The 26,732-nt window shown below is 38.6% G+C and overlaps 1 protein-coding gene across 1 annotated transcript in view; it reads right to left on the bottom strand.

Annotated features, from left to right (window-relative positions):
• Positions 1-26,732, bottom strand: part of TRHDE (thyrotropin releasing hormone degrading enzyme) — a 394,910-nt gene that overhangs the window by 271,966 nt on the left and 96,212 nt on the right. The window contains exon 3 of the mRNA XM_059683656.1: positions 11,269-11,395. Coding sequence (XP_059539639.1) covers positions 11,269-11,395 — 127 coding nt within the window. The remainder of the gene's footprint in view (positions 1-11,268; positions 11,396-26,732) is intronic.

The following is a 26,732-nucleotide window of genomic DNA, read 5'->3' as shown; positions in this document are numbered from 1 at the left end:
AGGTTTGTTTTACACTTCAGTCTGTTTTACATTTCAAAGTCCATAAGCAGCAGCATCAAAATTTTCAGACAGTATTGAAAGATTTTAAAACTAAAAGATGGGCCAGTAGTGACATTTTCCATTTGAAATCTCTCAAAAAGGTTGTGTCAATCTCAGACCCCCCCAATGCCATGGTGAATAATATAATTTTTAAGCTTTAAAACAGCTACTTTTATAAAAATAATTCATCCTCAAAATAATTATATCATTTGTATGTTAGCAAGAAATTTTTTTCTAAAGTTCTATTTTCTTGAATTAATCTCTCAATATCTATCCCAGTTGAATTTTATATGATTGGCTGAGGCCTCACCACCTACTTGTAAGTATACCTCACTCAGGTTACAATAGCATGTCTGCTTCTTACCCTACAATATTATAAGTAGTAAATCCATGGTTTACAGCACAGATTTTTATTAGCCTTCATTACCTGATAAGATGAAAGACTTAAATGCCAAAGTAAACAGATACCCTGACTATGCCCTAACCACTTAAAGTTCCTAAATCTTAGAAATAATAATCAATCAATAAGCAATCACGGCATAGCTTTACAATGGGGACATCTGAAAAGTTCTGAATTGGATAAAGAACCCAGTCACAATTACACTAGAACAAAGAAAAGAAAAACCTTGCATTTCTCTGATAGAGCATTTTGCCTTAATTGACTTTTAGATGTTTAACCTTAATTTACATAACTACCCTTCAGGTTCGGTTTCTTGAAATGAAGCTGTTTTGAAAAACCTTCTGATCTCAATATAAGCTATTTTCACACTAAAGTTTATGGGGATGGTCACCTTTCTTTTAAAAGTGCCTGATTGGCAGTGCTTCTGTCAGCAGTAATCCCCAGCCTAGACTTTAATGAACTATTCCTGCTTTTCTCGAGGGTTTGGGGTTGCCATTTGTCTATAATTAACTCCAGACTGACCAATGAACAGTGAAGGAAGCAACTCACTCCCAAAAGATTATTACAACTATTATTTTGTTCTAAATATAGCTGCTCTGTCTAGAACATACAAATTATTTCTCATGCTATGTTAATCCTATATAATAAGAGCGTAATATGCAAATCGACCAAACGACCGAACAGTGGGATGACCATCCAGATGACCATCCAGACAACCATCTGGGACCACGCTATGACACCCACGGGCGCCAGGCCAGCCAAGACGGTTGCGATGCGATGGGTGGGGGGCCCGGCCATCACCCATGATTGCCCCGCAGAGGGAGGCCCAGGCCACCAACTGGCAGGCTGCGGCAGGGAGGCAGGGCCTCCCTCTGTGAGGGAAGCCTGGGTCCCGGGTACCAGCGGCCGGAGGGAAGCCGGTGCCAGCAGCCGGGGGAATGAAGGCCTACTCTTGCACAAATTTCATGCATTAGGCCTCTAGTTTTAAATAACTAGGAAAGGAAGAAAGAGGCTTTAAAAGATTGTTCTCTTTCATTGTAGCTACACAGGTATGTAAGCCAGGGGGAAGAAAGTGCATAGATTTTCAACCTTGTCACAATCTTCTAAACTATAGCTGAGAGGAACTAGCATCCAGCCTTCATTTGAAGTCCTATGTAATGTAGTAAACCCTGTTTATTCTCCTTCCAAAATATATTCAGAAACTGCCCACTTCTCACCACCTCCACCACTACCATTCTGGCTCAGGACAGCATTCTTGCTCAGATGATTGCAGTCGCTTCTTTCTACTTTGGCCTTGACCTCCTTCTCCCCAAACATCTGTTCCACATGAAGCAGCTAATGTGATCCCTTAAAAATGTAAGTCAGGCCAGATCTCATCCCTGCAATGAAGTGAATTCTATGCCCCCAAAACTCACATGTTTAAGCCCTAACTTCCAATGAGATGGTTCAAAATTTGGTTTAGATGAGGTCATGCAGGTGAGACCCTTATAAGAAGAAACACCAGAAAGCTTGCTTTCTCTCTGTACTGTGTGAAAACACAGCCAAAAGGTGGCCATCCACAAATCAGGAAGAGAGCTCTCATCAGAACTCAACCACACTGAGATGGGGAAGACTGTAGACAGAGCAAGGGAGCAGCTTAAAGATCTGAAGCTCAAATGCAAATGTGTTAATTTAAGATACTCATTAGGTATCCAAGTGTAATAGAGTGTGGAAATTTGAAGTTGAAGAGAGTGAACCAGGCTGGAGATGCAAATTTGGAAATTACCAGCATCAGCAGATGACACTTAAAGTCATGAGGCTGCATGAAGGTAGCAAAGAGAAGAGGTCCAAAACCCAAGTCCTGAGACACTCCAGTGTTAAGCCCCTAGAGGTGGGAAAGGAATGGGAGAATAGACTTGGAAATAATGGCCAGTGAATTGGAAAAAAAAATAGAAAAGGAAAATGAGTTGCCCTGAAAGACAAGCTAAAAATATGTTTCAGGGAGTTGGAGAGAACAACCGTGTCAGATGGTGCTGACAGCTCAAGATGAAGACTAAGAATTGACCGCTGGATTTAGCAATGTGGAGGCATTATTGAACTTGACAGGAGCAGTTTTAGTAGAGTGTTGGGGGCAAACGCCTGAGGTAGAGTGCATTTAACAAACAAGGAAAAGAGAAAAACTGGAGTCAGTGCAGATGGACAACACTTTCCAGCAGTTTAGCTGTAAAAGGAAGGAGAGAAATGGTACGGTAGCTGGAATGAGTGTGCATGTGTGTGCTTACGTTGAGAGAAATGGCACCGTATTTTAAATGTTTGTGGAAGAAGAACCAATAAAGAGGGAAAATTAAAGACTCGGGAGAGCAAAGGGGGAACTGCTGAAGTGATACCCTTTGACAGGTGAAAGAAGATGGGATCAGGTGTACAAAAAAGGTGTCCCGTGCCCCACAATGCCACTTCATCCACAGGAATAAGGAAGAAAGCAGGTTATGTCACATCAGGCTTATGCAATGACTACAGTAGGAAAACTCTGGAAATACTGATTTCTTAATGTATTCCAAAACCTCTGTTGGAATACATAAAACAGTAACTTGGAAACTTCTCTTATAAATATGCCCTGATTAAGTTAAGCACTTTCTAAAACTGCATTTACTTTCAGAATAAACAATCATTCACACAAAAACTGGTTGAATTAGTGAAAATATATCTAGGAACAAATCCAATGCTGTGAAGGTCTGAAATTCTTAACACTATAGAAGGAGGGAGGACAGCTGTAAGAAAATTGAACGTGGAACAATACTTGTGAATTGGCAAAATTAAAAAAAAAAACACAAAAAACATTTCTCTTCAACTAGATTTTAAGCTTCTAGCAGAAGAGCCATTTATTATCATTGTGAGTACATTTTTACATAGTAACTGCTCAATAAATGCTTGCTGAATTAATTAGTTACTTCAGTTCTATGGTTGGTTTGTGCTGCATTAAATTCTTCACTAAGTGTATCTGTGGTGTATAAGTATATAGCAGAATCATCTCATGAATCGTTCCCACTAAAATGCATTGTTTTCATTGATTTCTTTCTTCTTTAGCATCCTTTGTTTATCCCATTTTTGCATTAGTAGTTAAATATCTTAAACATTGAGAATCTTATAAATATACTAGAGGCCTGGTGCATGACATACATGCACTGGGGGGAGTGGGGGGTTCCTCGGCCTGGCCTGCAGGCCCAAGACCCCTTGAGGGATGTCTGCCTGCCAGCTTAGGCTCACTCCCCACCACCTCCACTGTGCTCACCAGCCGTAAACCTGGCTTCTGGCTGAGCAGCGCTCCCAGCTCCTGCGTTGAGCATGTGCCCCCTGGTGGTCAGTGTGCATCATAGTGACCAGTCGTTCTGCTGTTCAATTTGCATATTAGGGTTTTATTATATAGGATATGTTTTGTGTGTTAGTATAGTCTTAGACATGCATAGCATGTAATAGCTGCAAAATAGCTTAATAAAAAGAGTTAAATGGACATTTTATGGAGTAATTAATGAAGGTGGAAAATGCCTTGTTAAAATGTGTTAAAATAACTATTAAATATTGAAGTAACTGTGTCCATTTTAATCAGAGTTAATAGTATTTTAGTGCCAATGGTTGTCAGAGTGGGGGGTTAGGAACCTACAAAAGATATGCCCCATTGAAAGAAATTATACCTGCTATTTTGGTTTATGAGAAAATCACCATGTGAAAGGTTTTTCAGAAATAAATTACCTTCATAAAATAGGGAGAGACAATGTTTATTTCATTCCAAACAGGGGGAGAGGATAGTCATTTGAAGAAACTTATTTCTCTACAACACTTGGAAAACTGGAAGACAAAGAACTACATCATCTGATGCCCTGAACATGCGGTAATAGTGTTCACCCACAGAGAGATCCTAAGCTAGTTTCTGCCAGGAGCCGTACAATTAAATAGCTCCAGTATCCATTCAAATATTTGGAGGCATTCTGGTTGAAAGAAGCACTTGGGGATGAGTTGGCATTATGCAGAAGTAGACCTGACTGCATACACCGCCTCCCGGTATTTGCTTTTAAACAGCACTATTATTTGAGACCATCAACAAAGCATATATATCACATTCAATATTTATCTCATCAAAAGCAGGGTAAGAAAAGTCATACTTAAAAAGTCTCACGTGACAACTCAATTATGAGATGCATGTTTAAAAATGGGAGTAGTTTCATATAATTACCATTTTAAATTAAAAACAAAAATATATCTACAACTTAAAGAGAAAAGAAACATAACCATAGTGAATGAAATGGTTGTCAGTCTTTAATAAAAAAACATTTTGTGAAAGAAAAACTCAAAAATTCTACTACTGCAAATAGCAAACTGTCATCATCATCATCATCATCATCACAATAAAAAAGTATATCTGTAATAATTTAAACAAAGCTCATTGATTCAAACTAAGCTCTCCTATTTATGAACTTCAATAGGGAAACTTATTCCTTAACTCATCTACTCCATTATAGAAAAGTAAATAGGCTCCATCAACATGATACATAGAGCCCCAGGTGTCCAGAGGCTGTCCCCACTACACAATTCTCAAAATGACTTCTCCCCTTTCTTCTCCACCTCTGATTCAATTTGCTTCTTTTTGGAGGGTGGGGGGTGGGGTGGGGGGGGCTCAAGTCAATATAAGGCTTCCTTTTATGTGCATTTCATGCCTACAGCATTCTGCAACGATCCCACATTCTTAATATGGTAGTATATTTTTGCCCTACAAAATGCTGGTGCTTCCATATTGCATGAGTCTCTAATCCATTCATACCTATAAATATTGTATTCTCTCCTCAACAAAAACCACACTCCTTGAAGCCAGAAATCCTTGTAACAAAATACTTTTGCTCCCTCCACAATCACAGCACTGTGCCAGGTAGATATTGAATTCTTCATAAAAGCATGCTGTCTGAGGCAAAAAACCAAAACAAAACAAAACAATAAAACAATCAAGCAAACTCCTTTACAAAGCATTGACTTACAAATTACAAAGTAGCAGCAAAAGGAAACTGAAGGCTATCTGCCATAATTAATGGAAATCTAAACAGAGTAAACCAAATATTCCAATACAAATCTGTCACTTTAGCAGCCACTTAATTAACGTATAAAACATCTATATTGAAAAACAAACATTTAAGATACTCAAATATATCTTCTGGCTGATGAAATTATGAGTTATAAGATGGATGCTCCTTTATTTTATTTTTACGTTTTCAACTTCTCTTCCAGGAACACGTCTTAATTTTAACATTAACATGACATTAACAAAAATAACTATTAGATTATACCTCTAGCAATCAGATTACTTAGTTTATTAAGATGATCTATATTTTAATCTCTGAATTCGCATAATTTCAGGAATCTGCTTTGGTAGAATCCTGAAATGCTGGATCTAGACAGCCTGAATCTGAATTATAAATCCATGAATTCCTGCTGTGGGAGCAGAGTACATTACTTAGTCACTTTGTGCCTAAATTTCCTCACCTGGAAAACGAGAACATAACATGCACCGCCTCAATGGCAGTGAAAAAGATTAAATGGATTCCAATGTACAAAGCCCTCAAGAGTGACCCACACTTAGTAAACACAAGCCCATTTGCTTTTGTAATTGTGGTCATTATGCTGGGGGATGAGAGGAAAGATAATTTTTTATATAACAACCTGTTTTTAAGTAAACCTCCAGGCCTCAGAGCATTCTCATGAAAACAGAGCGCATTCTACACCGAAAGACTTGGATTATATCCAAAGTACTTTATACCTCCCGTTACAACTTAACACCAAGAAAGAGAAACGTCATATAAATACTCTTAATTCCCTAAGTTAGAGATTTAAAAACACATCCTCCCACAGGTACACTGGCTGCATATTTTGGCTTAAAAATATTAAAGAAATATCCTTGTGTAACAAGAGAATAGATGTATTGCCCTAATAGTGAGCATCAGAATTCCTCATAGAGAACTATTCTGATAAACTACTTGGTGTGGAAACTCAAATCCTTACAGATAAGCTGGCATGCGATGATGCCACAGCAGAGAAAGTTAAACTATTCAGCATTAGAAGTGAAAAAGAACTTGGGAAGATTGAAGAAAAGGGATATTGAAGAGTTTATGATAGAAAGGCAAAGGGAATTCTAAGAAAAAGAGGCTCCAATATGACATTTTAATGTTGCTTTCTTGTTTGGTTTTTGAAATGTAATACTCTGGCGTTCACACATAGCTCTCAGTAAATTCAGGTTAACCGGTGGAGAGCGTTCTTATTTATCTGTTTCAGGTTTGGGTTTTCTAGTGAAAATCAAAGAAAAAGGCAAGTTCCACATCTCCCCCTGACATGCTGTGGGACAGGGACAGATCTGTGAGGTAAGGATTCCATTAGTTCACAGAAACGGCTCTTATCCAGAGGTGAGCACTAGCAGAACACAAACAATTCTCCCCCTATTCCCAGAACCCTCTCCACTGGGAACCCCAGTCCCACCCCCACTTGCTCTTGAACACACCTATCAGGCCTTTGCTCTTGTCAAGTGCCAATTAATGGTCAATTCTCAGTCCTCATCTAACAGGATTTACCACAATTTATCATCTGCCCTCTTTGAAAAGTTCTATTCATTAGATGCCTGGAACATATACCTATTTTCTTAGTACCTCAGTTACTTCTTGTCAACCAGCAGGCTTTCGTGGCTCCTAATTTCTACAACCACTAAACGTTGGATCCATCCTACCTCCTCCTATTCTCTTTCCTACCTGCTCTCACAGCTGTGCTGGTCCTAACCATCCTGACATGCTGGCAAATGGATTTCTCTAGTCCAGTGGTTCTCAACCTTCCTAATGCCGCGACCCTTTAATACAGTTCCTCATGTTGTGGTGACCCCCAATTTCATTGTTACAAAATGAATATAATTAAAGCATAGTGATTAATCACAAAAACAATATGTAATTATATATGTGTTTTCCGATGGTCTTAGGCGACCCCTGTGAAAGGGTTGTTCGACCCCCAAAGGGGTCGCGACCCACAGGTTGAGAACCGCTGCTCTAGCCAGATCTCTAACTCAAAGTCCAAAGTTATAAATGCAATTGTCTACTTGAATTTCTTATAGACATTAAGGTGCCACCTAAATGCTTAATAGACATGTCAATCTCAAACACTGTCTCTTTCCACAATTGTCCTGTCTCAGTAAAATGTAAATCCATTCTTCAAGTTTTCAGACCAAAAACCTTGGAATTGCCCTTGATACCTGTCTTGTTCTCATACCCCACATGCTGTTCAGCAGTGAGTTTTTGTCTGTGCTTTCAATACATATCCAGATCATTTCTCTGTTAACATCCTAGTCCACCAGGCAACCATCATATTTTGCCATATGTTCTTAACTGGTTTTTATGCCTCTGACCTTTCTACCTATACCAGAGTCTCTCAATTGCAGCACTATTGACATTTTGGTTAGACAACTCTTTTATTGTGGGAGGCTGTCATGTGCACGGTAAGATGTTTAGCAGTATCCCTGGCCTCTATCCACTAAACGCCAATAGAACACACTCTACCACCCCTCCTTGAGTTGTGACAAATAAAAATGTCTCCAGATATTGCCAAGAACCTGAGGGGCAAATTCACCCTGATTGAGCACCATTGCCCCACAGTATACTAGTACTGAACCCACATAATACCCTTTTATAACAGAAACCAGATTATGTAATACTTCTAATAACTTCCATCTCACCCAGGAGAAAAAAGCCAAAGTCTTTACCACAGTCTGCTGGCTCTCCATGATCTGCTACTCACCTTGACCTTATCTCCTTAACCCATTCTGCTCTCGTCATACCTGCCTCTTTTCTGTTCTTTAGTTACCCCAACAAAGCTCCCATCTCAAAGTCAGGGCACTTTCCCCACTTGGGTTACTCCTGCATGTCTTTGAGTTCTTTGCTCAAGAGTCAGCTTCCCAATAAAGCCATCAATACCCATTTAAAAGATTCAGCCCTTTTCCCACATCTAATCTGCTCCACACACTTCCTGCTCCTCTGTTCCAGCTTTATTTTTAATGGCACTTCTCTCCATCTGATACACTTTCTGTGCTACTGATTGCTTTAGGGTCTGCCGCTACCTAAGAAAACGTAAGCCCCAGGAGGGAAGGGATTTTTGTCTTTTTTATTTGCTGCTGTATCCCCATCACATAGAAAAGTGCCTGTGGGAGGCACTCAATAGATGCTTATTTTTTAATCTTTTTTAATTATTGATTAAGTTATTACATATGTGTTCTTATCTTCACATTACCCCCATTCGCCCCCACCCCCACTCATGCCCTCACCCCCCTGTTGTCTGTGTCCATTGGTTAGGCCTATATGTTAGCATATAAGTCCTTTGGTTGATCTCTCCCCCTTAGCCCCACCCTCCCCTACCTTCCCTGTGAGGTTTGATGGTCTGACTGATGCTTCTCTGTAGATGGAAGGAAGATAGGGAGGGATAGAGGGCGGGAGGGAGAGAAACCATTTTAGTTCTGAAGGTTTCGTTCTGAAGTTGATATCTATGATACCTCTACATTAACAAAGACTGAGTTGATTTCCATGGAACTTATGTAAAATATAATTCATCATGTACAATGGAAAGTAAGAATTTGTCAAAATGCTTCGCTGCTTAGGAATTTTTATGGAGGAGGTATTTAGAAAGCATACTTATAAATCCATTAACATATAGATCTAAATATCTATAGATACATAAAGTAAGTAGAACTTTAGGAGAAATTTTAGGAAGTGCCACAGGCTATAGTAACTCCCCTAGATACATAAAAAGAAGTGTGCTGGGGTGAGTCAAATCATTCTGTTGTACACACCGGAAGGTAGCTTAACAAGTAAGAGTACCAGCGAACAAAGCTCTTTTCTGCAGATGAAAGCCTGCATGGTTCACTTGTGAGTGAAATAGAGGACTGGGGATGCCTCCTGCTGCAAGCTGACAGCTACATGGAACCCCCTGAAGTTATAAATTGAATTCCTCCACTAATTACTGGTCTGAAGGGGACAAAGATTCGCATTTTATTTCTCTTGCTGAACTTGCAGCATAAGCACTTGTGAATTTTACATTAGGGTCAAGCTGGGAAGTTCCCAGTCAGTTTCACTTGGAGTACAGAACAGTGTCACCTCCCATGCAAATGAGGTCAGGTATTCTTCCTGCCTTGGGTGCCTACCAGGGAGATTTCAGTGTAATGGATTCCAATAGGGAAGTGAATACAGAGAAGAAAAGAAAGAAGACAGAAGGAAAAAAAACACATAGATCCTATTTGAGATACAATTTTGTTAAACATTTGAACTTATATATTATGGATTCTAAGAGCATATATTTGAAAAAGTCCTCAGAATTTCATAAACATCACTTATTAAAATTATATGCCACACCCATTGATCCCAATATCAACTATTCCATCTACTCTCTGAACTACACATTGTAAGACCAATAAAGCTACTCAGCAGGCAGGTGCTTTAATGAAATAGGCCCAGTTCTCCTGAGAGGAGAGCCTGTGGTTCAAATGCTAACATTTTTGATCAGATAAGTACTTTATTCTTGCCAACAAGCAATCACTTTTATGTGGACGCTGATCAAAAATGCTCTGGGGAAGGAAAAAAGAATGGGGAGAGGGGAGAGGAATAAAGGAAGATAGTGATGTAATCTTTCAAAACAGGTTTTCTGAGGACAAAAAAATAACTTCAGCATTTCTAATGGGTGGCATGCCTTTTCTAATTTCCTGGAAAGTCAGAGTCAGTTCCCCTGTAAAAGCACTAACTTCAGCCCTGACGGGTTTGGCTCAGTGGGTTAGAGCGTTGCAGGTTCAATTCCTGGTTACGGGCACCATACCTGGGTTGCGGTTTCCATCCCCAGCTTCTTGGACTGGGTGTGTGTGGGAGGCTCTCTCACATAAAAGTCAGTCTCTCTCTCTCTCTCTCTCTCTCTCTCTCTCTCTCTCTCTCTCTCTCTCACCTCTGACCTCCTCCCTTCCATTCTGTCTGAAAATTAATAGAAAAAATATCCTCAGGTGAGGATTTAAAAAAAAAGAAAGAAAAGCTGGTATACCAGAGAGTAGGAGAATCCTTAAAAAATAAAAAGCAGCGACTTCATTTATATTAGGATAACAAAATCCATCCACTTATTCATTCAACAAAAAATTATCCAACATATCTCTTTGCAAAAGAAGGAAATGCAAGCATATTCGTCATGAACACAACCTCCACCATTAAAATTCCCCTTCTCTCTTGATTTTATTCCATTTACCATGACTTACTTGAAATGTGACTGAACAAAAATAACCTAAGGGACAACGAATACACTGAGATCTGACATCTGGGATTAGGAAAGAAACAAAGCAATGAGTAGACAATATTGAATAGGTCTGGAAATCATAAAGACCTACCTTGAAATCCCAGCTTCTTTACTTATTGGCTGTCTGAATGAATGGAAGGCTCCTGGGTCTCAATTCCCTTTGGTGGAAAATGTAACAGTAACCTACCCACGTAGCAGCTGTGCGGATTAAATGAGATGCTGACAAGTACCCCTTCCCAGTACGTATTACACAAACTATAGCTATGGGGGGCTATCTTCCAGAATCCAAAACTTAGATAATGCCATTCTTAATTCCTATGAGCACTTTTTGGCAAGCCTCTAGAAACACTAAATTTTATTTTACCTCTTCAGAAAAAAACTATTTTCATGCTTATTGTCTTTAAAATATATAACCCTTGGAATTTCCGTGCTTCTGAATGTCTCGAATAAATGCATGAAGAAGAAATTCCACCTTCTTGGACCCCTTCCAGTAAAATAACCAAGACAATTCTTACCTAGTTTCGGCAAGGAGTAGGGCACTTTAAAGTAGTCTTCATAAAACTCTATTAATCTCTTTGTTATATGGAGAGCATAGTCCCCGGATCCTCTTCTGATAGCGTCGGGTCGTGCATATAATCGTACCTAATTAAAAATATATATAAAAGTTACTTTAGCCTTTTGGTACTCAAATTTTATCTTGCCTGCATATATGAATCTACACAAATCACTTCGCTTCCTACAGAAATTAAACAGCATTCTTGTTCATATATCAAAGCATGCTGTGGCTGAATGAACCAAACTCAAGCAATTAAAGTAACCAAGTTGAGCAAGTCACAATTTCCTCGCTTTACAAGAAGACATAGAGAAGATTTATACAGCTTGCATCAAAATAAGTATTCAAAGTTATCACTTACATGTGCTTGCTAGAGATAGGAAGGTACGGCGGATTAGGATAATGGTTCTCTGACTATGCGGAAAGTAGGCAGGATATGGTGGCTCAGCAGGAGAGAAAATTCATGGTTTGTTAAAGACACATTGCATCCAGCTAGGAAAGCATTACTGAGCCGAACAGAAATATATGTTACACTTCCTTCTTTTCTTTGGAACTAACTGTCCTTATTCCCAATATGCAAAGTAGGAATAGAAAATGTTTCATGTCCATAAATGATTGCCATTCTGGAAAGCCGTCTTCAACTGCTCCAGGCTTCGAAACCAGCTGAGGTCATTCATATTTCTAACACAGTTCGGATACTTAATATTGATTTTTAAATCAAGCATTGTATATTATCTAGTCCTTGGCCAAAAAGGAGCCGGAGGCAAATAACATAAAACTGAACAAAACTAACAACTATACAGAAAAGGTTAAAATGAGATTAGTTTTCATAAAGCTTTTATAAAGCTACCCAGCATCTTTCTTTCCAAAGGCTAAATCTATTTTTCACAGATGTGGTCCCTAATCCTCATATCAATTCTGTGAATAATAAATATGTATTCTGTGGAGCTGTGACGAGCACAGCAGCCTGGGAGTTGGCTGGTAGTCCTGCTCTGTTACTGACCAAACTGAGTGATATTGAACAAAGTACTTAACCTCTTTGGGTCTCAAGTGGTCTCATTTATAAAATAGAAGTGTTGGCCACCAGCTGGTTACTAAAGCTCTTTTCAGTTCTAAAACAGATTACTTCCAATCACATTTTACAGATAAAGGAGTTTGTGTTCTTTTCAAATCACTGAAAAAAAAAATAAATGGTTTACTCGGTTTGTGAAAATGGATATTTATATTCAACACAAAGACCAAAAAAAGCTGTACTCAATCGTATAAAAATTGATTAGACAATCAACTCTTTACTATCCTGGCTTAAGGGGAGAGAACATATGTCAGAGATGTGTTTAATCAAAAAGAGTAGAAAGTTTTAAAAAAATACATTCTGCTTTATGTTAGAAAGTCCTGTAATTCAATAAGATACCTATTAAATTCAATACATTTATTTACTGAAATTCCCACCCACCAACCAAATTGAGTATCAAATTTAGTTGACAGTCACCTACAGTTTAGGTTGGTGGTGTAGACACCACATACCACTGCAAAATGTGACACTCTTAGAGAGAAAGTTGTTACCATTCCCTGCCCCTGACATCACTGCTTATAAACATGCAATATGTTATGTATAAGTTCCCAAGAAGCAGACCCCAAGGAAAGGATGAGTGTGCAAGTGATCTACTAAGGAGGTGTTCTCAGGAGAAACCTACAAGGGAGCCCTGGGAAGCAAGATAAGGAAGAATAATGAGTCAAGCAAAGTGCAATTTCAGCTGAAGTCCTGGTAGCCTGATCCCACAGGGAGCCCTGGAGTATAACATGCCCCGGTGAGCTTGCACTGCCTTGAGGCACGACAGCTAGATTCCCAAACTCCTGCACTTCAGTCATTGGATACTGATTACCAAGGGGAAGGCATCCATGGACTGGCCCAATTATAGTCCTTTGAAGAAAATTTCAGGGACAACCTATTAAGAGCAATGCAATGAGAGTTGGGGTATAAGTGCACCAAACAGGAAAGATGTCTGGGTACCAGCAGCATACACCACATACAGTAATCATTTACTCATGCATTCATTCATTCAACAAACATTATTTGACATCTGCTTTGCAACAGGCCTGGACTAAACATTTTTAACTTGGTAGTGAATCAGACATGTTCTCTAATTAAAGGTGGCACAAAGCATTATTGGGGAGAGGGGGGGCATGGAGAGAAGCAATGTAATCTCCATTCTCAGAGAGTTTTCCATTTATTAGGTAAGTTAGATAATAAAAGACAATGATAAATACTATGTGAATGGTAAACTATAAGTGACAAATGGATACTCAGGAGAATGGACATCTTTCAGAAGATTCAAGTTTAAAAGCATAACCAGGACCACTGCAAAATGGTGCAGCAAAAGGACACTAATTTCACTCCTAGGAAGCAGCATTGATTTTGGTAGAAACAGCCACTCCTATTAATCAATCCTACCAGTTAGTCAAGCTATCTGTAGACCAAGACAGGAGAAGCACAATTAAATTAAGCTGGATTTCAAGATTTTTATGGAAATGATCCAATCTGAGTGAGAAGATAAAACATACACACGCTTAGCACAGTGTCTTCTTTTGTTCATTTAAACATGTATTGCACACATGCTGTGTGTCAGGATTGTAGTAGAGAATAGAAATAAAACAATAAAAATTCTTACCACAAAATGAATAAGACATTTACTCTTACTGCTCTTAAGAGGTTCACAATATGTGGGAAAACAAATAAATCAACAATGAAATACATTGTGAGAAATGCAACATGTACTCTGCCTTCCCTCCCATTGGAAAAGTTAGGGAGGCTGTACTCATAAGGTCAAGCCCTCAACATTCTATCCCCTCTTATCTTTTAAAATATGTTATCAAATGCTCCTCTTTATCCCCCATGTCACCAATTTATGTCTCCATGCTGCATAATTTTCACCAGCAAACAAGTAATCTGTATTGTTTCTTACGTTTAAAAACAAAATCTTTGCTGACCACAGTTCCTCAACTATGTTTTCCAGCAATGCTCCTTGAAAGTTTTTTTCTTCTATATAGTTAGGATTAGTATGTAAGTTAACATCCAAACTCAAACACTTTTAGAATGAAAAGGATCCCTTAGGTGTAAGTAGGATGGTTGCCCACTTCCACTGTATGTCTATTCTCTCTTGAATTCACTATAATGAAGCTTTGATTCCCGCTTCTCTCCCATAACTGCTCTCGTCAACATCACTAAAGGCACCAGGATGCCAAATCCAACAGTTGGTTCCAGTCCTCAACATGCATCACCTATCAGCAGAATTTGGCACAGTTGATAATTTCTCCTCCTCCTAAGACTTTTTTCACTTGGCTTCTATCTCACTTTCCCTTCTATCTGGTTGACAATTCCTTCTGTCTCCTGGCTGATTTCTCCTTATCCTCATCCATCTTTCTCACTTAATGTTGGAGGGTTCCAGATTCCATCAATAGATATTTTCAATTCTCTGTCTACACTCAGTTCTTTTGGTGATGACATCTAGTCTCGTGGTTATAAATGTCACTTAGATGCTGAAGATTTTACCTCATTACTTCTAGACTTCCACACTCATTAATCCACCTGCCCACTGAATGTTTCCACTAAGATATCGAAGAGGCATCTCAAATGTAACATGTCTGATATTATACACATACACCCCTGCCTGCTATTCCAAAATTCTTTCCATCACTTGCCCAAGCCCAATGCCTCAACACTATTTTTTTCCTCTTTCTTTCATACTCCATGTTCAATTGGTCATGAAACCCTTGTGGATCTACCTTAAAAATATATCCAAACAGCAACCATTTTTATAACCCCACCATTACCACTCTGCTCCAAGCTTCCTTCATTTCTTGCCTAGATGAGTGCTCTAGTAGCCTACTAATGTCTTGTTCCTTACTCCTTAAGTATGTCCTCTACGCAGCAATGAAATGTCCCTGTTAAAATGAACATCAAGTCCTATCACTCTTTTGCTTTCCTCCTCCAGTGGCTTCGCATCTCATTCAGAGTAAAAGGCCAAGTTTTACAAGGGCCCCAATATATCCCTATAAAAATGGAATCCTCTTTATCTCTCTGACCTCATTTCTTACTACTTTGCTCCACACTAACCTTACTCTATCCATACACTGGCTTCCTTTGCATTCCCCAATCATGCCAGATCTCCCATTAAGGCTTTTGAGTTTTCCCCTAGATATCTCCATGGCTTGTTCACTGTATACCTTAGATACTTCTACAAATATCTCTTCTTGCTTAGACATCTTCCCTTCTACCCCAGAACTTTCTATCCTCCTTCCTTGTTTTATTGTTTCCTGTAACATTTATCAGCATTTAGTAACAGATATGTTTTACTTTCTCATTTTGCTCCCTGCTGCCTTTTCTCCAAGAATGTAACTTGCATGAGGAAAATAATTTTGACCTATTAGTTCTGACCATGAAAGTGTCATTTTTTATGTAGGTCAAAATAGGTTGTTTTGTGTGTGTTTTTAATTTTCCTGTCAAGTGCCTGACACATAGTAAGCAGTCCATACATTTTTCTGAATGAATGAGTGAATTTCATAGGTATGTGCCGGTCCTAAGGAGTATAAAATAGGAACCCTTTGATAAGACTGTGGGATGGGATCCTCAGGGAAGAAAATGTTTCAGTTAAGTCTTGAAATTAAGCTGAATGCATTAAGCTAAATAGAAGGTAATATCCTAGACCAGTGGTCGGCGAACTGCGGCTCACGAGCCACATGTGGCTTTTTGGTCCCTTGGGTGTGGCTCTTCCTAAGCCTTAGGAGTATCCTAATTAAGTTAATAACAATGTACCTACCTATATAGTTTAAGTTTAAAAAATTTGGCTCTCAAAAGAAATTTCAATCGTTGCACTGTTGATATTTGGCTCTGTTGACAAATGAGTTTGCCGACCACTGTTGGCACCTAGATCAAAGTCATATTATGTGCTTAGGAAACAATGCTGACCAAATAATTAGTGACTTTAAAGGCAATAGTAAACATTAGAACTTAGTTATAATAGTGGTGGTGAATCATTGGAGGATATTAAGCCAGAAAGTGATAAAATTATTTTTGCATTTCAGAAAGATCACATCAGTGACCTATGTTAAAGTGAACTGAAATATAGAGAATTGCTTGTTAAGATGGCCCACAGAGAGACAACATTCGAAAAATGAGGAGATATACAGTGATAGGTGAGACCAGAGAAGTAAAGAGACTTCAAATCATATTAAAGAAAGGTCTGTATATCAAATTGTAGAATATTAACTTAATACTACAGGCACAAATAAGTTATTTAAAGATTTTTAAACCACAGAATGACATGATCAGAATTTAGTTTTAACAGATTACATCAAAAGCAGTGTAGATAATGGATTAGTAAAGGAATAGAAACACATAAAAGGAAATGAGTTAGACTATTGTAGAAGTACAAGTGAAAGATGGTGGTTTGGACTGGAGAGATGGCAGTAGGGATGCCGATAAATGGATGAACTTATTCAATTGGTCCTAACATTCTACTGAATGAGTCATTTAGCTACTAAGTAAACCTAACTGTAGTCACATTCTCACTTAAGAGCAATCATTCACTTTATCTATACCTGTCTCATTCCAATGCCCTGTTGGAACTAATGAGACCCAATTGAAGGATGGAGGGTTGGAGGACTAGGGGGCGGAATCCAAATTATTTCACAAACTAGTTAATTCCTATGAAATTAATCAAGAGTTTGCTGTACAATAATTCATTTTATACTGTGAAAAACACTCACAGTTGTTTTTCTTCTTTTAGGTTAAATAGACTCTACTTAATCATAACATAAAAACTAAATCTTCATAAACATAGTTATCACTCAAAGGCATTGAAATATAATTTTATTACACCTGCTTATTTGCATTTTCTGACATCCCATGATAAGAGCCCAGCTCTGAAAATGTAAATTGCTAACCAGGTTTTATCTCTCCCTCTGCATAGCTTCTCCCAACAACTGATATGAACCAAACTGCCCATTTAGACCTGTGAAAAGACATTACACAAGGAACTGGCACACTGGGAGGTGAGACTCAGCTTTCTCGCTAACTACTGTCAATTTTTGAAAGTCAGTTAACTTCTCTGGTCTCAGCTCAAAGTTCCTTTCATCACACTAATTTGCCTAAATTCTTCTAATGTAGTCCCCCACTTATTTTGAAAAGGAAATAATGAACATGTTTTTCTTTTATCTTCACACTAGAGCAGTAGTCGGCAAACTGCAGCCCCTTGAGTGTGGCTCTTCCACAATATACCACGTGCGGGCGCGTATGTACAGTGCGATTAAAATTTCGTGGCCACACTGAAGGGGCCAAAGAGCCGCATGTGGCTTGCGAGCCACAGTTTGCCGGCCACGGCACTAGAGGCCCGATGCATGAAATTCATGCAAGAGTAGGCCTTCGCAGCCCCAGCTGCCTCAGCCCTCACATCCCCTGTTTTGTCCAGAAGGTCATCTGGAAGGTCATCTGGATGGTCGTTCCACTGTTTGGCCATTTGGTCGATTTGCATATTATGCTTTTATTATTATAGATAGTTTTACTCCTTTGCATTTTTCACTTTCCTTGAAAATGCATACCAACTGCTCAGCTACCAAACTCCATCCTTTATTCTTTTTAAAACATCTTTATTGTTGAAAGTATTACATATGCCCCCATTTTCTCCCACTGACCCCTTATTGTCCCCCCGTTCCCTCTTCTTCCCAAGCCCAGGCCTCCACCACCCTATTGTATGTATCCATGGGTTATGAATATAAGTTCTTTGGTTGATCTCTCCCCACCCACCCCCTGCCTTCCCTCTGAGAAGCTGAGAGCCACTTCTGAGTCTGCAGCTGAGTTTCGACAGTCTACTCCATGCTTCTATGTTTCTGGATCTATTTTATTCTTTAGTGTTCCTCTTTTTTCCCCATTAACCACCCGTGACCTTGGTACTAATTATAGAGAAATAACTGTGATAGCCAATATGGAATAAAGAGGTGACTTTAGAAAAATATCCTCATGGCACCACCCCTGTGGTAATAGATCACAGTGATGAACTAAAGTGTAGGAGCTACATGTTTTTGATCCCTTAGAATAGTTAAACACCCAAAATAGGTGTTCCTAGGGTAGGTCTATTGAACCCAGTGGCCTTTACTCTGTAATTTCATAAATTCTCTGTATTTAAAGTATGTTTCATCTTTTTATAGAATTTTAAGTATTTTAGTCACTGAATGGGGAAAAACACTAAAGGCAGATACCTTCAATCCCTTCAATCATCTCACTTTCTCACAAAATCAAGGGTGGCCATTAAGTTTCAACTATCCTGACAGCTAACAGTGGCTGCTTAGAGGGCATATGGGAAAGAATCCTGAGATCACATCTGCACTTGGCAGAAGAAAGTGCCAAGATCCGTGAAATGCCAGCTGCACTCTCAAAGGTAGGAGAGATGGCATTGGTGTCAGCTATTTGCCATTATTATGATAGAATATCCTTTGGGAGAGAATCATAATGGAAGGGAACTTCAGACAAATTCAAATTGACTTTATCTCTGATAGCTGTGCAATTTAGAATAAGATATCAAAGACGGTTTAAGGATTTCATCAATGGGAAATTCATCTATTCAGTTGCTATTCAATGAGCATCTATTAATGGTCAGGCCACTATTCCCCTGCTGAGTGGAAAGATAAGCAAAAGAGACATGTGCTCTTCCAAGGAGCTTGCAGTCCAGTGGGGAGATAGAGCAACAAAGTCTTATAACTGAGAATAGCAAGGTGGACCTCATTGACGCTGGCTCTTCAGAAGTCCTCTCCATAGCAATAGTGATTAAGTGGATAAGGACAGAGCACCTTGGAAGTAAAGGAAGGCAAGCAGTTATTCACTCCTACATCCAATGTTTTAACTTCCATTGTATTAAAGATTTCAAAGTAAAGGTAAATATATATATATATATATATATATATATATATATATATATATATGTAAATGTAAACAACTATGCATTGTCAGAAATATAAAATCTTATACTAAATAATTTTGGAGGTTTTCTTATAATAATTTAAAATACTTTATAGATTTTCTTATTCATCATTACAAAATACATATACCATGAGTATGTAGTTAGTAGTAAATTATGACTTTGTAGATGAAAAATTTGAAGGGTTTTCTATCTCATTGAGTCACTTGCAAGGACAGTGAAATTAAATCTCTGTATCTACACCCTTTCTTCTAGACTGGATCATTTTTGTGTTAAAAATAAATTGTGGTAGTTCCTATATAATGATCTGAAACTGCACCATACAACAAAGAGGAGAAAAAATCATTTACAACAGTAATACGCAGGTTAAATAAAGACATGAATAACACTTTCTCTGCTTTGATGTTTGTAGCTTGATGGTGTTAAGTTAACTAAACCTCTGACTTACCAGAGTTGTTCTCTGAGAAAATTTTATAGGGTAAGAGTACACTGGGAACTTTGGAGGACATCATAATTATTTTGTGGCTTTAAAATATCACCATAATAGCAATAATAAGCTTACTCTTCCTTTCATCTAACTGAAACATTTTCACCAGAGAAAAATCAGTGCCTTTCTTTGATAACTGCAAAACAGTGATGTGTTGTCACTAAATTCTCAGCCAGTAAAGCTGAATTAATCCGTCTATGTGACTATAATTTAATTTGGAGGGTTCTTCGTACCAATCAGTAAACAGAACTGGCCAGGGAGAGGGAGCAGGTGCTTTTTGGCACTAAGACAAATACATTGATACAAAGAGGAAAGAGTGTTGTAAACAAGAAACTAAACACCCAGGAGTATTCGTGTAATTTAAATTCAGAAGATAACTTATTTTTCTATTTTGCTAAGCAAAGAGGACATAAGTACACACCAAACTCTGACAGAAGCAAGGAGGCCCTGTGCAGTGCCTTGAGCCCAGAAACACAGAGGAAGCTGGTGGGCTGGGGAAGGAGCTGGCTGGGCAGGAGCCAGTGCTGCCCCCCAGGAGACAGGAACCTGTGAAGGGTCCTGACCTCTCGGGAGCAGGGCCTGCATGTTCTGCTTTGAGAAGCCGAGAGCCATTTCTGAGTCTGCAGCAGAGCAACATGATTGAAGATGACAAAGGGAGATTATTTAGGCAACAGATTTTGAGATGTATTGAGACAGGGAGGCCAGTGAGTAGAAAAGCATAATACAAGTGAAAAATGTGTTCTGTGGCTTTTATAGCGACAGCAGCCAAGAACAGGCAATCTCCATTACCGTAGTCAAAGGGCTCGTTCTGAGGAGGAGGAGAATTTAGAATTGGGAATGGATGGGTAATAAGGTCCCAGTATAAAGAAGGAATCACATGGTGATAGCAAAACCAGAGCTACCTCAACCCCCCTTTCCCTCCCCCATCTTACAAGTTCAGACTGCAGAAACAAATGTCAGAGCCTCTCCATGCGTCTCACCTTGGAATCCACATGACAGCTATTCTGAGAACAATTACCTAAGCATCCTTAATGAGGTCTACAACCAGCTTTATACTAAACCCCACTTCATATCAAATGCTGTCATAAGGAGACTCCAGAGTGCTGTCACTCATAAAGTTGCCCTACTGGCTTGTCCCTGCTTGTGTTATATGGTCTCCCTTCTCTCTTCAAAGAATTTAACTAAAGGTTCATGAGAAAAACGCTTGCTGAGAATTGTGAGACAGGTATGCTACATACTATGGGGTTTCTTGGGGATGCAGTGGCCTTTATTCTATAGGTGCATAGGCTATCTATTTTTAAAGCATATTTGTCTCATCTCTCTATAGGACTTTAAGTTCTTTAAGCATTGGGTCTGTCTCCTCAGTTTCTCTTTTCACTCCTCACTGCGTCTAATACAGTGGCTTTCATCCATTGGGGACTGACAACATGTTGCTGACTCCCATAAAATGGAAATAAAATTGAAGGTCCTTGTCTGTGCCAATACGAAAATGCTGTTATAATTGATTGATTGAGTCTTCCAACTACATTTGGCTTCAGGCACGGAAATTGGTACTGTGGCAACTTGTATGGTGTTTTCTTGAAATCACTTCACATTTATTTACTAAGCACAGCATTTACTACTTCACTGTGGAGTTTACAAATTCTACTTACTTTTGGGTACTTCAAGGAAAGGGCAAGGTTTTGGCATAATCACACCGCAGTTGTCACATGTTTCTTACATATATGAATAATGGTCCTCAAAGACACCATGTCCTAATCCTTAGATCCTGTGAATGTTACCAAAAGAGACTTCGAAGTTTTGATTAAATTAAGAATTTTGAGATGAAGCTATCATCCTGGATTATTCGGGTGGACCTAAGTATGATCACAAATGTCCTTAGAAGAAGGAAGCAGAGGGAGTTCTGGCTACAGAAAAGGAGAATGCAATCCGGATGGCAGAAGCAGAGAGAAATGTAAAGATGTGAAGGAGAAAGAGGCCATGGACCACAGAATGCAAGGAATGCAGTTGTGTGTGTGTGTGTGTGTGTGTGTGTGTGTGTGTGTGTGTGTGTTTTATTAAATTTACTGGAGTGACATTGGTGAATAAGATGATGTAGGTTTCAAGTGGACATTTCTCTAATACATGATCTGCAATCTTAGAAGCTGGACAGGCAAGGATCGGATGGATCATCGAGCCTCCAGAGAGAACCAGTCCTGCCAACACCTTGATCTTAGTCCTGCAAAACTCATCTTGGATTTCTAACCTCTGGAACAGTAAGAGAATAAATCTGTGTTGCATTAAGTCACAAGTTTGTAGAAACTTATTAGAGCAGCAGTAGGAAATGAATAGATTATCATTTCCTATCTTCACACTGTTTGTTTTGTGTTAGATTTGCAGCTCCTTATAGGAGCACATTTTGTATTCCTTTTTTGTGCCTCTCTGTCTGCGGTAGATATAATTATTTACAGCTTTCCAACTGCCAATGTTGGCACACCTGTTTCACTCACAAATATTATTACCAAGCCCACAACATATCACTGCACATAACTGGTGCACACACAAAAACAAGATAAATGACCAAGGAAAAGTTAGAATCATCTACAGGATTTTTTCTCCAAGTTTTGTCCTATTATGCTTTGCATCGAACTCGCCTGGGACAATTGTGTAAAATTCACATTTCTTGGCCTCACACTCCAGAAATTCTGAGTCCTCTCTCACAGGTGGGGCCCTAAAATCTCCATTTTTAACAGGCTTACCAAAACTACTGCCCTAATATCACCTGAAGAGCCTTTTGTTCACTCAGTCCCACAGCAAGCAAACCTCAGGTCTAGAAAGAAATATTTAGCAATAGCCTAACACATAGGAAAACATATATCTTTATTCCTTAAATCTCTTTCAACATCACAGTCTTCAATGAAGATACATTCAGCATGGCCATTATTATTTTTTAACTCTAACAACTAATCTTTCTTTCCCCTGCACGATGAACAATAAACAACAGATGAGTCAGATCCAATGTCTAGAAGCCAGTAAAAGTTGTTTAATACTGTCACAGCCCATAGATAAAGCAGCACCATTTACTCCTTCTCTGGGATAGACTACCTTTTTTGTAGTAAACTGAACTGCAGGTTTTTTAAGCAAGATAGAATAAATTTGAGAATTTCGTTATTGAGCTATCTGTTTTATGCCTGGTCAGATTCCTTCAGCAAGACTGACAGCCAAGTCCATCTCTTTGTAAATACCAGAGCTCGGTGCTCGGTTGGATTCAGTTTCAATTTGGTTTGGCCCATCTGTCCTTTTATTCCCTGATTTCCAACTACCTGCTGACCTCACTTCTACGTATGTCACCTTCCCCTCCAAATCAGACACAGCATCCTGCCTGCTCCACTCCTCTCTCCTGTATCTCTCACTAATGCAGACACTTCCTGCCACCCAAGGCAGAACTCAGAATTCATTTGTTCACTCACTCACTGAACAAGTATTTACTGGGAAGATACTCTGTGCCAGGCCCTCTGCTGGGTGCTGGGGATAGAGAAGTGAATCAAACAAACAGAAATCCCTACCACAGAAAGCTTGTATTCTGGTCGCTAAGACAGGTAAACACAAACAATACAAATAAATAATGCAATACAAATAATACATATGAGCAATATACAGTATGATAAATAACAATAAGTATTCAACTTAAAAATACATCACAGGGGGTTAGAAAATTCAAAGGTTAGGGAAAGCCTCACTGAGAAAGAAGGTGATACTTGAATAGAAGTGTAAAATAAGTAGTGGTAAGGGTGTGAAAAATGGGGATATAGGTTTCTGGGGAGAATGCATTCCAGGAAGAGCTACTTATAAATGTCTTGAAAACCATCATTTCAGTCTTTAAGCCTCCCCATTCAACTCTTTCTTTAAAGAAATTACCAAATATTCCAATCATATAGAAATTCTATAGAAAAGTCCAGTACAAAAATACATTATCCCTATCCCCCCAGAAGATTTAAACAATGTTGACAAATGTTTACAATGTTTCTACATTTGCTTCATATATTTCTTTAACCATGTAAAACATTACAGTTCTCTTGAGGGAACACATCCCCTTCTTCCCACTTCCCTGCCTCTATAGAATTAACCATGGCCATGGAGTTCTGGCTTCAGTATATTTCCAATTCATGTTATATTCATCCTTCAGTTTTACTGGGTATTATCATTTACTGGGTTATATTCATCCTTCAGCTTCTCTGCACAGGAGTTATACCAATTTACATCCCACCAGCAATGTATGACCATCCTGCTTCCCCACAACCTGGCAAAAGTTGTATATTGAAATGCTTGTTGATCAATGGGCATGACATGGTGTCTCATTGTTCATTGTAATTTGAATCTTCCTGGTAATGCTGATGTCAAGCTTCATTCCATATGTTTATGGGCTTAGGTTTTCCTCTTCTGCAAACTGCCCTGTTCCTTTATCTATTCTCCCATTGGGTTGTTTACCTTTTTCCCCATGATGTGCACTAGGTCTCTGTATATTCTGGACAGTAATCATTTGCTAGTGCATAATTTGAAAAAAATATTCTCCCAGTCTGAGCTAGCCTTGCACGTATGTCCCTGATCAAATAGAATTTACTTTTAACTTTGAATGTAGTCAAATATCAAATGTTCCCGTCAGAGATTGTGCTTTCTAGGTCACGGCCCTCAAGGTCCAAATATATTTTTCATATATTTTCTTCCAAATTTTTTAAACGTTTGCTGTTCAAAATCAGAGCTTTAACCCCAGTGGAATGTATTTATGTGAATGATGTGAAATAGCAATCTCATTTTATTTTGTCTCCATGTGGATAACCATTTGTCTCAGTATTGCTCGTTGAAGAGTCTTGTCTTTCCCACTGATGCGCACTTCCCCCGTCATGTACGGTACTATGTTCTCATATATGCTTGGGTCTCTGTGGTTTTCTATTGGTCAGCATGTCATCATGCCAATAGCACATCATCACTAAAACTAAGTAAAAATCTGAGGGCTAATAATGGCAGTACTTTTCCTTATTTTTCCCAAAACTTTATTATTCTATATAAATTTTAGGCTCATTTTCCACACTTACACACACAATTCTGTTGGAGATTTTGCAAAAATGTTCCCTAGATTTGCATGTTATTTTGACATCCTCAAACATTAGGTCTAAACATCCATGTCCATGGAATGTTTTTTGATTATTTTGGTTTGTTACCCATTTTGAAGTTTTACTATTTCCTTTATATAAACCTCATGCAACTCCTCTTAGATTTCTTCTAGATACCTTATGATGTGTTGTTACTGTGAATGAAATTTGAAAAATCATATTTCTAATCTATTATTTCTGATATCAGTCACTTATTGATTTTTGCAAGGTAACTTTGAAAACAAGCCAACTTTCTGAATTAATTCTAATAGTTTTTTTGTGGTTGTGTGTGTGTGTGTGTGTATGTGTGTGTTTCTGTTGGGCTTGTCTCAGTTGGGATTTCTAGAACAATGCCAACTAGGAACAGTGAAAGAAGACATCCTTATCTTATTTTTCACTTTATTTGGAATGCTTCTACCATTTCACTACAAACTATAATGCTTGCTGCAAGATAAGGAAGTTCCCTTCTATTCATTATTTGCCAAGAACTTATCATGAATAGTGTTGGATTTTTCTAATGCTTTCATCACATCTATTCAGATGATAGATTCCTTCTTTTTCCCTGTGTTCTGTTAAGTAGTGAATTATAGTAATAAATGTTCTATTGTTAAATTGTTTGCTTTCCTCTAGGGTGCAGGTGGGGGAAGACAACCTAGTTATATACATTACAAAGCTTTTCTTTTGTTTAAGATAAGATTTAACTACAAAAAAAGTCTAGTAAACATCTGTCACCATACAAAGTTGTTACAATGACATTGACTATATTCCCTATGCTGTACTTATCCCCATGACATTTTTTTTTAAATTAAATCTTTATTGTTCAGATTATTACATTTGTTCCTCTTTTTTCCCCCCATAACTCCCCTCCTCCCAGTTCCCGCCCCACCCTCCGCCCTCACTCCCCACCCACTGTCCTCATCCATAGGTGCACAATTTTTGTCCAGTCTCTTCCCACATCTCCCACACCCCTTTCCCCCCCAAGAATAGTCAGTCCATTCCCTTTCTATGTCCTTGATTCTATTATGATCACCAGATTATTTATTCACTTGATTCTTAGATTCACTTGTTGATAGATGCATGTTTGTTGTTCGTAATTTGTATCTTTACCTTTTTCTTCTTCTTCCTCTTCTTAAAGGATACCTTTCAGCATTTCATATAATACTGGTTTGGTGGTGATGAACTCCTTTAGCTTTTCCTTATCTGTGAAGCTCTTTATCTGACCTTCAGTTCTGAATGATAGCTTTGCTGGATAAAGTAATCTTGGTTGTAGGTTCTTGGTATTCATCACTTTGAATATTTCTTGCCATTCCCTTCTGGCCTGCAAAGTTTCTGCTGAGAAATCAGCTGACAGTCGTATGGGTATTCCCTTGTAGGTAACTGAGTTTCTTTCTCTTGCTGCTTTTAAGATTCTTTCTTTGTCTTTTACTCTTGGCATTTTAATTATGATGTGTCTTGGTGTGGTCCTCTTTGTATTCCTTTTGTTTGGGGTTCTCTGCGCTTCCTGGACCTGTAAGTCTATTTCTCTCACCAGGTGGGGGAAGTTTTCTGTCATTATTTCTTCAAATAGGTTTTCAATATTTTGCTCTCTCTCATCTTCTGGCACCCCTATAATTCTGATGTTGGTACGCTTGAAGCTGTCCCAGAGGCTCCTTACACTATCTTCGTATTTTTGGATTCTTTTTTCATTTTGCTTTTCCAGTTGGGTGTTTTTTGCTTCTTCGCATTTCGAATCTTTGACTTGATTCTTGCGCTCCTCTGGTCTGATGTTGGGTGTCTGTATAATGTTCTTTATTTCAGTCAGTGTATGCTTAATTTCTAGTTGGCTCTTTATCACAACATC

Source organism: Myotis daubentonii, chromosome 2 (genome assembly GCF_963259705.1).
Source record: "Myotis daubentonii chromosome 2, mMyoDau2.1, whole genome shotgun sequence".
Lineage (NCBI taxonomy): Eukaryota > Metazoa > Chordata > Mammalia > Chiroptera > Vespertilionidae > Myotis > Myotis daubentonii.
This window is presented reverse-complemented; position numbering and strand designations above follow the sequence as displayed.